At 37.5% G+C, this 17362-nt stretch overlaps 1 protein-coding gene across 4 annotated transcripts in view; it reads left to right on the top strand.

The window, feature by feature from the left end:
* LOC129565569 (uncharacterized) overlaps positions 1–15771 on the top strand; it is a 104060-nt gene extending 88289 nt beyond the window's left edge. For all 4 annotated transcript variants that reach the window (XM_055440583.1, XM_055440579.1, XM_055440580.1 and 1 more), the window contains 2 exons: positions 8453–8662; positions 10364–15771. In XM_055440583.1, the coding sequence (XP_055296558.1) occupies positions 8453–8662; positions 10364–11569 (1416 nt within the window). In that variant the 3' untranslated portion in view covers positions 11570–15771. The remainder of the gene's footprint in view (positions 1–8452; positions 8663–10363) is intronic.
* Positions 15772–17362: the final 1591 nt, after the last annotated feature.

Below are 17362 nucleotides of genomic sequence, written 5' to 3' on the forward strand. Positions count from 1 at the left end.
AGAGAGAGAGAGAGAGAGAGAGAGAGAGAGAGAGAGAGAGAGAGAGAGAGAGAGAGTCGAAACTCGAGCACTGCCGAGTACATAGCTATATACCCTCGCTTTAGTGTGCACCCATGAATTGGCCACCGAGTGCATGACAACAAATCAAAATGGAATTTTTATTTAACGAATCATAAAAGATTGAGATTTATTGGTGCAGAAAAATATAGCCGCCCAACAAAGTGACGCAAACAATTCGTTCAACAGCCGAATGTATTTTTTGTTATCTTCCACGATTCATGCAATCAAATTTAATATTGTTTTATCATTTTTAGTCAAATTTCGTGAGTGCGTGGCGCTTTCAACATACAGTCGAACTTCTGTCAATTGTCGAAACATGGATATTGTGTGTGTTGGTAACCGTTGTCACTTTATCATTGGCACAGACATCCAGAATATACCAAAATCATCGAGACAATAACAAATAATTGAATGTGACAGATACAAAGAAATCATAAACATTTTTTTCTCGGTTTGGTCTGCGTATCACGGCGACAATCGCAGACACGAACGGAAATTCGACGAGATGTAATAACGTGTATTGGAAGTGCGTTTTGTAGAAGACTGTCGATTTGTTTCGTTTTTTCTGTCGTCGTCGCAATATTTCAATTCAATGTCCTTAGAAATGTCATAGACAAATACAGGTATGCCAAAAAGGTCTTTGTTTTTTTCCGGAGAATTTGATAAATTAACCATGCGACTGCCTCTCTGATGTAACATCTTTCTCGGAAGGCAAACAATTTTACTAATTCACATTTGCAAATGCGCATTCAAATGTTCCAATTTATGTGACATTCGAAACTCTCCCTTCGTATTTTGCGTAGGCGATAAATCAGCAATCGATACAGTCGCTTGGTGAGAGGAAGCACTTCGTCGAAAGCAATTTACTTGAAATTATTGCCGACATTTTTGCTCCTAGAAATTCCAAGCATTGATTCCTCCACTTGAGCAATCGAACGTGATCAAATTAAAGTGGTACATGGAGAATTTATCCAATTTTTTTTAATTATTCATGGTTCTTCTCTGCGGCAGCAATGACGGCGGTTTGTGGCTCGTATAATCAATCAATGATAATTAGGCACCTAACGACTTGAGCATAACAATCGCATTAATTACAAAGTATAACTTTAGCCCATCGCAAATGCAAATGTTTGATTGCAGCTTTCACATAACATTTGAAACGCGTACCGTATTGATTGCATTTCAATTGTCTTTTGTTGTCAAACTTCCAAGTGTGAAAGCTGTTGCGAAACAAAGTTGTGTTACCAAATGAAAACATATTGTTTCGATTCGTGTGTAAGTGTGTGTGTCTGTGTGTGTGTGGTTGGGCGAGAGAGACATGGTTTTTTGGTGCTTGTATGTAAATATACGTGCGTCGACCTTTCGATATTGAAATAATATGCAGATTAAATGTATGGCAAATTCGCACGACTGCACAGTGCGCACACACAGACACGACACATCTCTACATTCATGCCAAATGCTCATTGCGCTTCGCTTGAAACCCAATCCTTTTTCGGTTCAATATATATATTCGCGGGCGCACTCATCATTTTTGCGTGCACTGGATCGAATTTTATGTGTGTTTGTACAAACATCGAACTTGTTGAGTTTTGATAGGAACAACGCTTAAGTAATCATCATTCGGCAGCTGCACTTGATGTTTGCATTTTCACGTACAAAAATGTTCAATCGAATAACCCCGAGAAGTGCGCGATCAAATCAATGCGAAGCACATTAAGAGCAATAAATTGTATATGTGTGTGAAATTTGATACGCAAGCCTTGCATTTGATAGATAGACATAGAATTTTCAAGCGATATCACTATGGCAACACAGTAACAGAATTGCCGCTATCGCATTTTGACAAGCTATCGCTTTCTCTCTCTTATTCTATCTATTTCTCTGTCTCTGGCATCAGCATTTTCGATTAAATACATGTGGAATTTGAATTTTCCATCAATCGGATTAATTGGATGAACAAAGCAAGGGCATGTTGCGATTGGAATTCCTCATATGCGCATATATCGATATTCCAATCAAAATTGGCCAATTCAGACATTGCCAATGGAATGCAAACATGAGGAAATGAAATAGAATATAACATGATTCGTAGTTACCCATTGCCCACCATCACCACCATATCACCATACCCATTCGCATGGCTTCAAATACACAAAGAATGCACTTTGTTGCACAATAATACCCAATGACTTTTATTCTATGTTATTGTACACACTTCAAACGTCGCCTTGAATGGTTTGCTGAGTGTGTTTGTTGAGTATTCGACCAGCCATACCCGAGACAAACTGTAAGAGCCGGATTGTCGAAATTCGAAGCAATTCGCATTCGATTTCTTTTGCGAACGGAATCCCTTTCATCTCTGCGAGAATCCGTTCAAGTGTGTGTTTTTCAGTTTGTTCGATCATTAAACATTACTTCGTATTTACGTAACAACCATTCGCTTTACACCAAATTGAACAATATCCATCGCTCTCAATGGAGTTTTCCAGTTTTCTCTTTGTGTTTGTATGTTTGTTACATTTTCCGAAATTGTACAAAGCAATGAAAATCATGTGCAGCAACAACAAAAATGCACACCATTACCACACCACCACCAACCAGCATCTCTAGCGCCAGCACATCGTCTATGATTTTGATAATGGAACAAACGAACGAACAGAAAAAACAAGCACGCTTTTGCCACGTAATGCAATGGGTCAAAATTCGAAGAAATATTGGGTGAAATGGACGTGCCAAGAAGTCAAAATGAAATACTTCAACCTACCGACAGACACAGGAGAGCAAAAAAAATCGGAATGTGTTTTATTCGTTCGATACTAGACGCGGTAGAGCGGTCGGCAATGATTTTCACGGCTCGAAAAATAATTGTGGCGCATCGAAAATGAAACCATGACCATGAAGAATCTTTCGCCCGAACGGAAAGGACATAAAAACAAACCGAAAAATTTGTAGCCGAGAAAAAAAAGGAAAAAAAATAGAGAATGTTGACCGCCGCTTCTACTTTGAGTACATTTTTTTTCGTTCTCTATGTGTGTCTTTGTGTCTATGCACGGAGGGTGAGACGAAAAGATGAAATACGAAGTATTGCTATGGCCATAAGGCCATAGTAGTAGTATTGTAGTCGCCGAAATCTAATGAAGCATCAAATGAAATGCTGAAGTACGCTCACTCGATGTGAAAAGACCGAATTTACAAGCTCAAACAAACAACATTTAAAATTGTTGACTTGTTCGCCCATGTTTCAAGGCAAAATTACATAGCGCAACAAGCGAAACCAGTAAACTTGCATTCAGACTTTCGGACAGAAGAAAAAAAAAAATATATTTACTCAAGAAAACGCAAGAGAACCAAAAGATAAAAATGTCCGTTCTCCCGTTGCTCGTGCTCGTTCTTCTCCGGTTTGATGCCTTTTTGGCTATGCGAATAAGAACATGTTTCATTTGTTTTGCAGGAACCAATTGTAATTTCACTGTAACTACTCCGTCGCATAGAGAGAAAGAGAGAGCGCGTTGCACATTCCTTTTGTTATATGGCAAAATGGATTGCATCGCATTGATTCGGTTTTTAGTGCAGCCGGAGATGGCGTTTCGTGTGCATTTCTCCCCAGAACAGAAAAAAAGACGTTTATTTGCCGAACACGAATGCACTTCGCCAATGGCTACACGACCATGACTGCAATTGGCTGTGTTTGTGTGTGTGTATGCAAGTGAGTGTTGTTGGTTTTGAGTTATTTTCGTGGTTTTGCATTCAGCACGTTTTTAGGCCCGGCGAACAAGGCACAAGAGATAGAGAGAAAGTGCATCGAACTCTATCACTGACTAGAACAAACGCAAAATCACAAAACTCACATCGCATCGCTCCAAACGAAGCACTAACTAAATGTGCACACTGCACACACATGAATCTCACACTGCACCGGTCATCACCAAACGAACCAACGAACTAACGAACAGAGAAAAGAAAAAAAACCATGTCGAATTGAAAAGAAGTTAGTGCATTAAAAAATTTGCGATGCAATTCGCGCAGATACTTTTTTTTTCTGGCCCAAATGAACGCTTTCGTGCATTCATTTTCTTGGACTAACAAAAACGAGTTATTTTTTTTTTGTTACGAATTCAGGAGTGTATGTGTGCGTTATTTTTTCTCTCTTCTCGTTTACAGTTTTAGATGGCACACAATAGAAATGCGGTCGCTGTGTGTGCTTTTGTATACCAAAAATATATTTGGTGTATGTGTGTGTTTTTTTTTCTCTCACACTACTCGTCATTGTTATAGTTTGCACTGTACACAGTGCCGCATTTGTATGAGGATTTTCGACTATTCGTTCATCACATAAATATTCTTTTGGGAGGGTTTTCACCGTAAATTCACTCTATGTATTCCATTGTTATTGTTATTTATTATTGTTTCTTCGGTTTCATTGCGAGCGACGGAATGAATGAGTGAACGAGCGCAACATAACAATGTCCATATCAAAGGCAAATAGGCGACCACAACATCTTTGCCAATGCGAATCACATTTGCAATGTGCATTTTCGGCAATTCTCTTCTTTGATAATGATTCTATATATTGAAGAGTATTTTTCCTATGTTTCAAGAGTTTCACGTTTAATTGCACACTTTGTAGCATGACCCAACCTCCGAACCATTTCCAAATGTTCTTTTTTTCAGAGTTTCAAAAAAAAAAACTACAATTTGTATAAGACTTTCATAAAGTACGTGATCATAAAAATACTCTTGCTGTAATACACAATAAACGTAATAAAACTTCATAAAATGGAAAAGTTGGTGCACGCTTTTGAGATTTACAAATATTTTGCTATTATGAACACAAATTGATGCGGCTCAAAAATGTTGAGAGAGCAAAACAACAAGAGGAGCAGGAGGAAAAGTGTGTGTTAGAAAGGAACAAAGAGAGAGAGAGAGAGAGAGAGAGAGAGAGAGAGAGAGAGAGAGAGAATTGATCGATAGATAAGAGTTTTTCGAATGCTTTCCATGTGCAAGAGCACCAGGGAATATAAATACTGATTGCAAGTGGAAGGTATTGTGAATCCGTTCTGTCAATCAATTTGGAAAACTTCAAGCAGATTTAAAGCAAACAAAGCTTGTTGTTTCAGAATTTTGTCGAAAAACATTGCCAAGTACTTCTAAACAACAGATTAAAATCCATCTCATGCCAGAGCAACGTCTACCATTCGCAACATATGTTTTCCATTTCATTGTGTGCCAGTGATCGCTCATAGATTGAAACATTCTAAAGAGACATGTAAAATTTAATTCCATCATTTGTTTGCATTTACAATCTCAACAGTATTTTTCGAAATGAGATGAAGTGCTTAGGCAGAATTTTTCATAAAACATCCAGTCTTGTTTATAGACAACGCATTTCATTACCATATGAAGCGAAAGAGACGCTCTGAGATTTTGAATGGCTCGAAAAATATCCATCATGATACGAAAGTTTGCCATTAATAAATAATAATCTTGAGCTCGATAACATTTGATAAATTTACATGGAAATTACACATGCTCAACGCGAATCGATTGTGATATAATTTGTAAACCCTATTACTGCTAACAACGCACAGTGGCATGAGCAAACGTATGTTTTCGCGTATTTCCGAGCGCAAATGTTCGCTCCACTTGGTAAACACATATCAAGCCATCCGGTGGTTGTTGTTGTTGCTGTTGTTGGTGTGCATGGGTGCTGGTGTTTGTGTTTTCCCCGAAAAATTACAATGCAATCCAAAATAATTTGGCTGTGTAATCGCAAGGACCATGTTTATCGCAGCGCGAAACACAACATTTTTCACCCGACCAACCAACGAAAAAAAAAACATGCCGTACAAATTGCAAGCAACCACCGAGCATTGTTCGTATCTACAACATTTATGCACATCATTATTCCTAGCTTCATCATCGTCTCTTTTTTTCCCCTCAAATTCATCGTTGTGGTGTGTATACGGCTCTCCATATTAATCGCGGTAAATTATATTCCAATTATTCAAATTGAAGAAATAAAAAACGAACGCGCGCAACGAGTTGCTTGCTAATGTGTTTGATTAACTTTCAGTTTGTTGTGTTTCGGCGCAAAGAACAGCAAGAGCAGAAAAACAAACGGAAGACGAAGAAAAAGTTTTGAAGAGGAGAGAAAAAACACCTGGCCAAAATTCCCATGGAAACGGAATGAAAAGAATGAAGTAATTCGTTGCGTATTAGACCCGTGTGCAAAAAGAAATTGATGCTAATCTACGTTGTGTCGATATACATTGCATTTCTTTTCGGTATCACGGTGCAGAAACTGAAAGAAAGAGAGAGAGAGAGAGAGAGAGAGAGAGAGAAAAGGAACATTTTGACTTTGATAGAACATAACACACATTAAAAGAACGTTTGGGAATTATTGTGTACCCTTGTTTCATTCGACGTCGCCTGTCAACTTACGATTTTTTTTTCGGCTCTTGATTCTAATTCAATGGAATATTCATTGCGAAATGGTATTTCGTTTTACTTGTGCTCGGTGGAAGATTTATTCTGTACTTGGTTTATCGATTTTTGTGTGAGCCAGAAGTAGAAACAGCGGCAGCAGTAGCAGCCGCAGCACATTTGGCGATAAGAAAACTTTTGGCGCAAGAGAAGCGTGACATGGATCTCTCCAACGAAAACAGCACATGTAAGAAAAAGCGGTTCACAAGCCAAATGAATTATAAGCAGGAACAACACTCTATTATTATGCTCGAATTACAGTCGCGCGCGCCCGCTCCCTCACTCCGATATTTGACTGAAAATGTAGTGCCGTGGTCGTGGTTTTTCCATTTTGAATTCATCTAACTGCCAGCCCTATATATATCTCATTGTCTTTTGCAGTATGTATTGCTTCTTTTTTTCTCGACTTGCTTATACTCTCCCGGTTGCCGGTTAAACATAATTTCCGCTACATATATTTTATGTTCGTTGCACAAGTCGCTGTCGTTTCACTTTTTTTTCGCTTTTTGGGATGCTTTACTCCAGCCTTTTTCTGCATCATCCGCACAAATATACATACACCCAAAATCGTGGTGCATGAAATAAAACTAAATTCATTATTACAATTCATAGCAGCAAACGGCAGAATACACATTCTCGGGCAGCTAGAGCATCCAGTCACTCGGTTCGTTCGCGCCCGCCCATTGAAAACGTTGTTATGACAAACTATTGCAATTATGAAACATGCACGAAAATGAAAAGAAAACCACAACTGAACGGCAAAAATTATGCACAGCGCACAAGAGATGTGGATGAGTATGAAGAGACAAAGAGTTATTTTGAATACACGCCGAAACTTCAGAATCCAGATCCATTTTATCTACTCTACGATGAACTACCAAGAGAGCGAGAGTAACGACGACCAACGAACCAAACAACAACAACAAAAATGTATGTGACAATGACAACAAATACTTGATACAGCCATGCAATGCTTAAAACAAAATGTTTCTACGTGAAAAGCCAAAGTTTTGTTCGCCTTAGTGTGTGCCAAGTAAATTTTCATGAATTTCTTCATTTATTTGTCACTCTGTTGTGATACTCTCGCCCGCTCGCTGCAACTATTTCACTGTAGCATCACTTAATTTATATTAAAATGTTATTTAATAGCCGACGTTGGTAATTACAAGAAGCGACAAACAACCGACAGAACAACGACACACACAAAAAAACACACCAAATAAGACGACCAAAAATTAAAACTAAACTTGTAAAAAAGTTGTGTTTATGTGGATGTGTTACGATAACTTGAGTGTGATATTTAAGCGTGAGCGGCGCACTCTTCATTATGTCGCAATTAGGGCTTACTTTGGCACCAATTTTATTGCACAGTTTTTCTGCTTAAATAACTACCATCAATTACGTTTTACTTTTGAAATGATTATTCCGTTTTTATCGCCGCATTACCCGTTTGAAATGCCAGCATGAAGGGAGGACTTTACTCGAGCGACCGATAAAAGCGCACACTGAATAACAGAAACTAATTTTAAACTGCTATTCACGATGCAGCAAATGGAAAAAAAGGAAAATAGGACGTTGAGCAATCAAAATAGAGAAAAAAAACAGAATAACAATCCAAAAGCCGATAAGAAGGTTCCATTGAATTCATTCATCGTCCTTTCCACTGTGATTCCTGTTGAAGTCTGAATTTCTGCAACCTACACATCAATGCCCTTTGGAATTTCCTTGTTATTTATTTCAATGGAACTGGAAATAAAAGAAAGAAAAACGCGTAGCAACAATACCAAATGCCTTTTGGCCCATCCATTTTCGTTTCATGTGATTTTTCTGTTCTGCTTTCACTGACATTTCGTTGTGTTGCCTCTTATTTCTGTTCGTTTTTTTTGTCTGTTTCTTTCGATACTAGCTCAAATCAGTCGACTGTGAAGCGAACGGTATCAATCACAGCAATGACAATTTAATATCAAACGCCGAAATCACGTCGATGCAGTGTGATGAGATGGCCACGGGCGGCGGTGGCGGACAACAAATGAATCACCATTCAGGCGCAAATGGATCGCTGATTACGATGACAATGAAAAACAATCATTTAATTGTGGAAACGGAGGAGCGAAGCGTAAGTATTCCAACACAATTAGAACATTCATCAAGAGCCCGAGACCCATTTATTTTTATCGTCTCTGCACCGATTCGCACTTTTTTTTCTCATTCGTTTTGGTATTTTCCCTCGCACCAAAACGGTAAAACTTTTACACACTGATTTGTGCTCGGAATTTTGCAGTAATCGACACATTCACAATGGCAAAAGAAAATTTGCGCTGGACGAGAAAAAAAAAACATAATACCGAACTCAATAACGATTTTTCACACGATTTTTTTGCTCATTCGTTTACCAATCCAGCGCCAAACAGGCGAGTAAAAATTGAACGCATAAACAACTTGAACCAATGATTGCTGGCAAAAATGTAAATTCAAATCTTTTGATTTTTTTATGGACGAAAGTTTTTCGGCTCATTCACTCTGTGTGTGTGTGTGTGTGCGAATTTCTGGCGCAGCAAAATTCAATTCGAAAAAATTCGGCAGAAAAAAAGCGCTGCAAAATAACAAGGACCAAAAGTTTATTTTCTCTGTCCGCTTATAAATTGTGCGTGAGTCATTCAGGAGTTGAATCGATGGCAGCGAAAAAAAAATTGCCATTTATTAAAAACTTATTGGTTTTCGGAGCATGGAGTGCACATCGTTTGCCTTCGTTCGGTGCCATTTGATATATTATAACACCGACCGATGGAAATAAATGATAGATTTTGAGCCTTGTGGGAATTTGCGTCGATTTTTTTTCTTCTTCTGCTCCTCTTTTGTTGGAGAAAAGTTGTCACTTTTTTGAAATTGTTTGCACCAAATGGAAAGTTCGATTTGGGTGTTGGAGAAAAACAATGCCACATTCGCCTCAAAAAGTATGTCTTTCGGCTTACAAGTCCCAAAATCAAAGATGAGAAAATAAAACATCAAAAGTTTTTTTCCCCACTCTTGTTCTGGTGAATTTTTATCGGGTCTGCTGGTTTTCTCTTCATCTACAAGCAGCCACGACACCTCACCTCACCTTTTGTATACGTTCAATTGGTATTTTGGCCAATCAAACAATTCCATTTCTATACACATTCAATGGCAAACGTTCTGATAAAATACTCAAGGCGATTGAAGAATAAAAATGTGACAACATAAATCAGATCTACTTTAAATGGATCCTTCAGAAATTCAGCAAACAAAATGAAGAAGAAAAAAAATTGAATTCGTTCAACTTGATGCGCATTTTGGGCGAAAATTGATTTTGTCTATTTTTCATGTTGTTCTTGCCTGTGTCGCTCAGGAAAAAAAACACACAAAACAAAAACTGCAGGCAATTTTTGTTCACAAACTTTGTTTCGCTGCTCATCCACAATTCTCTCCAGTTCACAGCACCCAATTGCAAAAATGTCTATCGATTTGCTGTGTGTGTGTATGTGTTGAACAGTGAACAATGCAACAGAATTCATACAACAATGTTTCTCAAAATCACCCCACGTCCCATGTGTGTGTGCTTGTGTGTGTGCGCTGGCATTTGTGAACGGTAATATCAAAAAACTGTAAACTGAAATGGCAACAAATCCATTTGACGTTGACTGAATAAAAAATGCGCTTTAATCCATTTTAGTACAGCAATAGAATTAATGCCCAACCATTTCGAAAACAAAATGTAATGTAATTTTATCGTTGAACGCTTAATTGAAAATCATGTTTCTGTCTTTCTCTCCCTACATATTCGTCGGTTGCTGCCCAGGATATTGCACGAGATGTTCGCGAAACGAAGGTGCATTATTCGCCATCAGAAAAGGATGGGGTGTTTGTTGTTGAAGTGGCTCGCGGCGCTGATAGCAACACAACGCCAATCATGATGGCGAATGTAGCTGCAGCGTCCAAAGCTGGAGCATCAGCAGTAGCCACTGCCGCCGCATCGATGACGGTTGAACAGATGACCATATCGCCGAGACAAACTCAAGCGACCATTGTGGAAGTACCGGAGGAGCAACCAAAGAGTGTGGACTATGCATCGTCGAATGATGTGTCATCGTGCACACGAAGTAATGAAAAAGTATTGGTTCATCCCCCGCCGAATGGAATGTGCTTGGAGGATGATGTCTTGATGATCGACGAAGATGGTGCCGTTTCAATGTCATCACCAAAACATAACGGACACAATGAAATCGTAGCTCATGCCGGCAGTATAAATACCGGTTTGTCGCAGTCAGATTTGAGCATTTCATCATCAGATGGCTCAAACCGCGCATACTGCTATGGCACACAAGAAACTTACACGGTCGATACGAAAAGCTACCAATCAACGTCACCGCATCACAACACCGTGCTCATCGAAGCAAATGAAACAAACGAACCAAACGCACCGACACCTGAACCAATTACAGTAATTAGTGACACAGAGCACGAAAACCAAATTAACGAAAATGGATCACTGGAAAATACATTGGATAACACAGTACGAGACGCTACCGAACCGCTATTGATTGACATTGTAAACGAAAATCAAATTCCCACCACCAACAATGGCATCATCTTATCAAAAGCTCTTAAAACAGCCACCACCATTGCTGCCGAAATTGAAATTGAAAACGGCAATGAACCACAGCAACAGCAACAACAGCTACCGTCTCTGCACGAGCACGAACACCATCACAAAAATGGCTTCAGTAAAACTACTGAATCGATTATAACTACCAACGGCAATGGCAAACTGAACGGTGATCTCGAAAATGGATTCAATGGTAACGAGCAACATTTAACCGATAACTCAAACGATTTCGATAGTTTGATGAACTTTCCAGCGCCACCGACATGCGATGAAATCAAACAATTCAATGAAATCACCCAGTTAGATAATGGAAATATGGATTCATTGCCACCACCACCGCCAGAAATTCTTCCAGCCGCTGCTGTCGCCACCGTTGGACCGATTAATGTCGAAAGTTAATGTGAAATCGCACGTACCAATCGAATTAGTGTGTGAGCGCTTACTCGCGCATACACACAGACAAACACAAACAAAGCTCTTTAATGAGTGTCATTTACTCTCTGTTTATGACTCAACTACTCATCTGCGAACGATGCGAAAATGCTGCTGCTCCAGCACTTTTTAAGCGTTTCACATTCAGATATGATTTTGTATCAGACTCGGGGATAAAGTTCATGTTTTTTTTTTGCCGTTTGAAACGATTGTGGCCAAAAATGTTGCCAAAATAAGAAAACGAAAAAGAGAAAGAAAATCGTAAAAACTATGAAATATTATTTGTTATGAGATTTTTTTTTGCTGTCTTTGTTTGTTTCGTGTCGAAATGACGCAGAAATAAGTGAAACAAACACACAGAAAGTAACAGATTTTAATGAATTTGTGGTAAAACCGCAAGCAAAAAAAACTAGTTTTTATTGAAGAATTATAGACAAAAAAAACAGAAATGATTACAAATTATTATATTATTGTGATCTCTTTATATGAACGTTTTAATACACACACACACAATTAGCTGTAGGATTTTTAATGTGAAAATGAGAAACAAATCGATTTGCTCGTCAATGCAAGAGGTTTACATGAATTTGCCATAACTTTTGAACATCAATTCACAATTTGAATGCCGTTGTTCGTCACAAATTCGAATTCGAACGCATAATGGTTTTTGGATGGTCGTTAACAAATTCATGAAACCATTACATGAGTTTTGGCACGAGCATGGATACAATTATTCGCAAATGGTTCACACAAAAATATACGCGGTTATTTCTATTACCATACAAAACAAATAATATATGTCAATGTTGTGTTTAAACTAAAAACCAGACTAACAAAAACCTAAATATAATATTGAATACTATAAACAATTTAGATTAGATGAATAAGTGAATGAACTACGAATAAGGCAAAAGGAGAAGGAGTTGTTTATAAACTGAACAGAAAAAAAACAGAATATGCTCGACGATCCGAGCCGATATAACATTAAAGAAAGCTAGAGTTGAGTTGTTAAAAGTGACTCTTACACTCTTGTCTTTCAGTTTTTTAAGCTTAAGGTAAGAGTTAAATTAACAGACTATAAATGAAAATGGCTCAACGGTCCAACCAAAAATCACACTATAGATGTTTAATAATGATAACAATAAATAATTTAATATACCGCCAACAGTAAACAACTGTCCCCTCGATCCCCCACACCCTTCACACTTAGCTCATATTTGTGCGCACAAATAGAAAAGAATGAAAAAAATAAATCACAAAATCAATTCAAATGAATCCATTCGCATGGATATTTTGGGAGTCATTGAACTAATGACCCACGCCAAACTAACAGAAAAACAAGCTAATATTATTAATAGCCCTAGCTGATTAGTTGCTGCACAAGCGCTAAAAGGCGCGCTTTGTTTTTGTCCATAGATCATATAAACCAGACGAAACTAATAAATGCGCTCGAAAACTATCTATCTGGTCGATTGGTGATACGGCCCGCCAATCAGCACCGGAAAAATGAAACAAAAACGCTGGCGGCGGCGGCATGCAGAATACACAAAGAGATTAATAATAAATTGATGTGTATAAATGTGTTTGCTTGGTTGTCAATAGAGCGAACGATTTCGAATGGATGCAACCACCAAAATGGAGACAAATGATCCACCGTTAAGCCGTCTGACCGATCCATTGTATCAGCTATAATTACATGCACGCGCGTATTTAATGAGTTTCGTTATAATTTTAGCGTTAGAACCAGCAAGATATAGAGAACTAGAGAGGAGGTTGAGGAAGTGCACACTTTGTATCAATGCAAATTGATTAGAGTAAATATGTAATTTAGAAAAACCAAAACTAAAAAAAAAACACAGAACCCGATCATGAAAAACCGTCGTCGATGTACCGCAAATATTACCATTTATATTCATTCATACAAATCATAGCAAATATATTTATATATTCAGGAGCTGAAAAGCATACTGAATGTGTGTAGTTATCAGGAATGTAATCGTGTGTATGCACCGCAGCCACCAACGCCACCACCATCACAAGTGTCTGGGTTGTGTGCGTTGTGTTCGACGCTGAATGTGCTAAGCCTGAACTTTATTACAATAATAAGTAATTAAATAATTTTAATGACTGGATATTTATGGGCACTGACATAGGCATTTCATTCGATGTGACGATAATAAAAGTGTGAGCGAGTAACGAGCGTGCATGTGTGGATTTTACGATGTTAACATCCTTGTCAATGTTATTGTTTGCCGCGATGCATGGACCGTAGTACCTCTGTTATTATTGTTCGATTCCGTAAAATTTGTTCAGCTGATTACGACCCATTCCATATAATATGTTCAGGCTATGCAGCCATACAGATAGCTGATGCAGACCGGAGTTGCTGTTGTCATGCATCAAAAACCATTCATTAGTGATAACATCCAGAATGTGTTACGGAATCATTGTTGACATTTAATCGAAGTGAAATTGCGATAAATGCGCTAAATTACTCTTTGATTTGTCACATAATAAACCGAACAGAATATAAAAAAAAACAATCATCGCTGAAACCATTGATAAACTCACACATTTATATCGTGTACATGCGTATTGAATATGTACTGTGGTGCTTTTTAAGCTCGTCAAACCTCGTGAGAAACAGATTAAAACACATTATTTCTAGCCATAAGATTATTGTAGATAAGATTCATATTGATTTTCACGCTTTTCAACAGTATATAGGGAAAATGTCGCAACCATTGTATTTTTTTTTTTGTATCTTACCGAAATTCCGAACAAACACAAGAAAAAAGCAGAACATGTTTTCCATTTTCGTTTGATTTGAATACAAAAATCCAATTATTATAGGTGTAGCAAAGAAAAAAATTAATTCGAATCATTGGAATTAAAACAAATTTATAATCGAAAGAAAAATGTAGGGAATATACGTTAAATTTTAGTTTCTTTGAATTTTTTTTTGTACTTAATCTACAATAGCATGAATCTACCGCTTTTGCATGGCCCACTGAACCAGTGTGGCAATATTCGGAAGACATCACTTTTTTTCGAACGATTTTTGCCAATAATTCGCTAAATTAGAGAAATCGACAAATAGAATCCAGTAGATAAAAACGTATGCACAACCGTATCGCTATTGTCATATGAAACAAACAAATATTTAATTAAAAAAAAAAAAACAAGCAAACATACCAAATAGTCCAAGTTACTTGATTTTTCATGCAATTTCAAAGTCAATTTTGACACAAATTACCATTCAGATGAATAGATTTAAAAAATGAACATCTATCTCCATTGGTAAAACGAAATCGTTTCATTTCATGTGTCAAATTTGGAGTAAATTGATTTAGTTACTTTGATAAGTGCAAGCGAAACATGAACAAATTGGTTGAACCATCATTTTGACCATGAAATGAATCAATTTTGGATTTTTCGTTTGAGGATTTGTTGTGAAGAATGCTTCTTCATCGATGAAATACCTTATTCGGAGTTGTATAAGTGTAACTAATGGAAATATAAACGAAAGTTACTTCAAATACTCGAAATACTACAGAGGAAAAAAAAATTGTTCAATAACGAATGAAAGAAAATTTATAGAAAATGTCGTTTAGTTCAAAATATTCTAAGAGAATAATGCACTGAATGAGAGAGAGAAAAACATGTTGAAATGATGTCAATAGTACATTTCTCGAAATTACGTGGCATTTACTAATTTTAGACAGTGAATCGAATATTCTGAGCGTTACATTCCACTCAAATTCCCCAACGACAAACTGAACAACACAATTCAAATTCACTTAATTATTCACATAGACTGCACAATTACAACAATTTCAGTTTGATTCAGCTTCCACAATTCTATTTGGCCAACATAACACAATAACCAACAATAGGTTATTTAGCATTTTTCTCCATAAACTAGTAACATTCTCCACCCACCACCACCACCAGATAACATTTATTATTGAAAATTATCCGAAATAAAAATGAAATTACAATTTTATAAATGCATGTCTAATAAAGGATATGGAAACCGAAAAATTTTCACACAAAAAAACACACACATTTTAACTCATTATAATTGATAATGATGATGGGAGTCCATGTATTCGAACTAAATGTCATTGTTTTAAATAAAAAAAAACTACATGAAATAAAGTCAAAAACCAACGGATTTTTCATTTGAACAAACACTTAAGATTACAGTTTTGGTGGAAAACCTCGGTAAAAGCCTTTGAAAGTTTAAATTTTACAGTAAAATCGAGTTTGACTCAGAGTGTAAGTTATTTCTATCTATTGTCTCTCTGTCGAAGCTTGTTTTCTCGGTATCGAAACAGGTGCTTCTTCTTCTTCTTGATTTAATTTGAATGTTCGAAAGCTCGGCGGAAAATACATTTTCCAGCTTCATTCCCCAGACAAGAGATGGCGTTGTTATTTTGAAATGGGGCATAATTTTCCGATTTCCACCCTCATCTAAAGCAAACTTAAAGAATTACGTGGAAAGCATGTCGATGGAGACGGTAAAATAGCGAGTGAATGAAAATTCTTCCCTTCGTTAACAGAGGGTTATTGGCTTTCGTCGCTATCGACTATGCTCGCTATATCGTGAGTAAAATAGCAGTCATCATTTGCTCAATTCGTTATCACTAGAAGCCTCGGGTGTGTTTTTTGATCTATTTGAAGAGTATCATTCAAGCGTTTGTTTACTTGACCGATGCCATGTTCATTTTCTAAATGAATTCAATTCAAAATATGCGCACATTTTATCTGTATTCAGTAGCATAAATCATGGAGTCAGATGGATGCAAGTGTATGCAGAATGTTCGCATTGATGTTCACATGCGGCAAAGCAAACAGTATGCAATCGCCTTTGCATCGGTTGTTTTGCCATCGTCATCATCACCATCACACGTGTGTGATATTTGCGGTGGAAAAGAAAATGCGAACAAAACACACGACACTTGCATGTCACCAGAGTCATGAAAACGTGTGTATGTGTATGTGTATGTATGTGTGTGCCGAGCTCCGGTTTCATGCAAACGAATAGATGCACCCGTCGTGTGTACGCCACATACAAATGGACAGAGAGTGATTTGAATGGTTTTTGGTGCTAGTTTTCACTTTCGTTTTCACTTTTCCATGTGCACATCGTCGACCGATTTGAGAGCGCATGAAAGAGAGAAAAAGAGAGAGAGGGAGAGAGAGTAAGAGACTTTGGAATGCCACCGTGAACAAAACCCCATGACGCGCCAAACATACACACATTCTCGTTCTCTCTCTCTCTCTATGCTTTTTGTATGCTTTTGCCATCCTTTCAATTGAGTTTGGTTGTCGCTTTTTTGTTTACACGCTCTCTTATCGCACTTTTCCCAGTTGCACCATGTGTTTTTGCATCGCTTTACTCAATTTGTGTAACCTGCGTGTAATCGCCATGAATGGAAAATTGCTGTCGTGCCGTATGCCGTGGACGATGTTTTCGTTTTGGTTAAAGAGCCAAACCAGAACTTTTCAATGACAACACTCTACTCTTTTTTCCCATTCTGTCTTGCTGCATGTCTTTTTTGCTATTGTTGTTGACGAAACGTCAACCGTGTTCGGTGGTTGTTTTTTCTTCCTCATAAACATTGAATGAAGCGCGATTGAATCGAAAAGGCTACCAGCAAATTTTGCCGTGCGAACAGGTAGCTAATTCATTAAAACAGTGTTTGAGGTTGGTTTTTGTCTCTTTTTTTGCGATAGAATATTCACGATTTGAAT

Source organism: Sitodiplosis mosellana, unplaced genomic scaffold (assembly GCF_009176505.1).
Source record: "Sitodiplosis mosellana isolate CC-2019 unplaced genomic scaffold, AAFC_SMos_1.0 Smas_scaffold_3, whole genome shotgun sequence".
In the NCBI taxonomy this organism is placed as follows: Eukaryota; Metazoa; Arthropoda; class Insecta; order Diptera; family Cecidomyiidae; genus Sitodiplosis; species Sitodiplosis mosellana.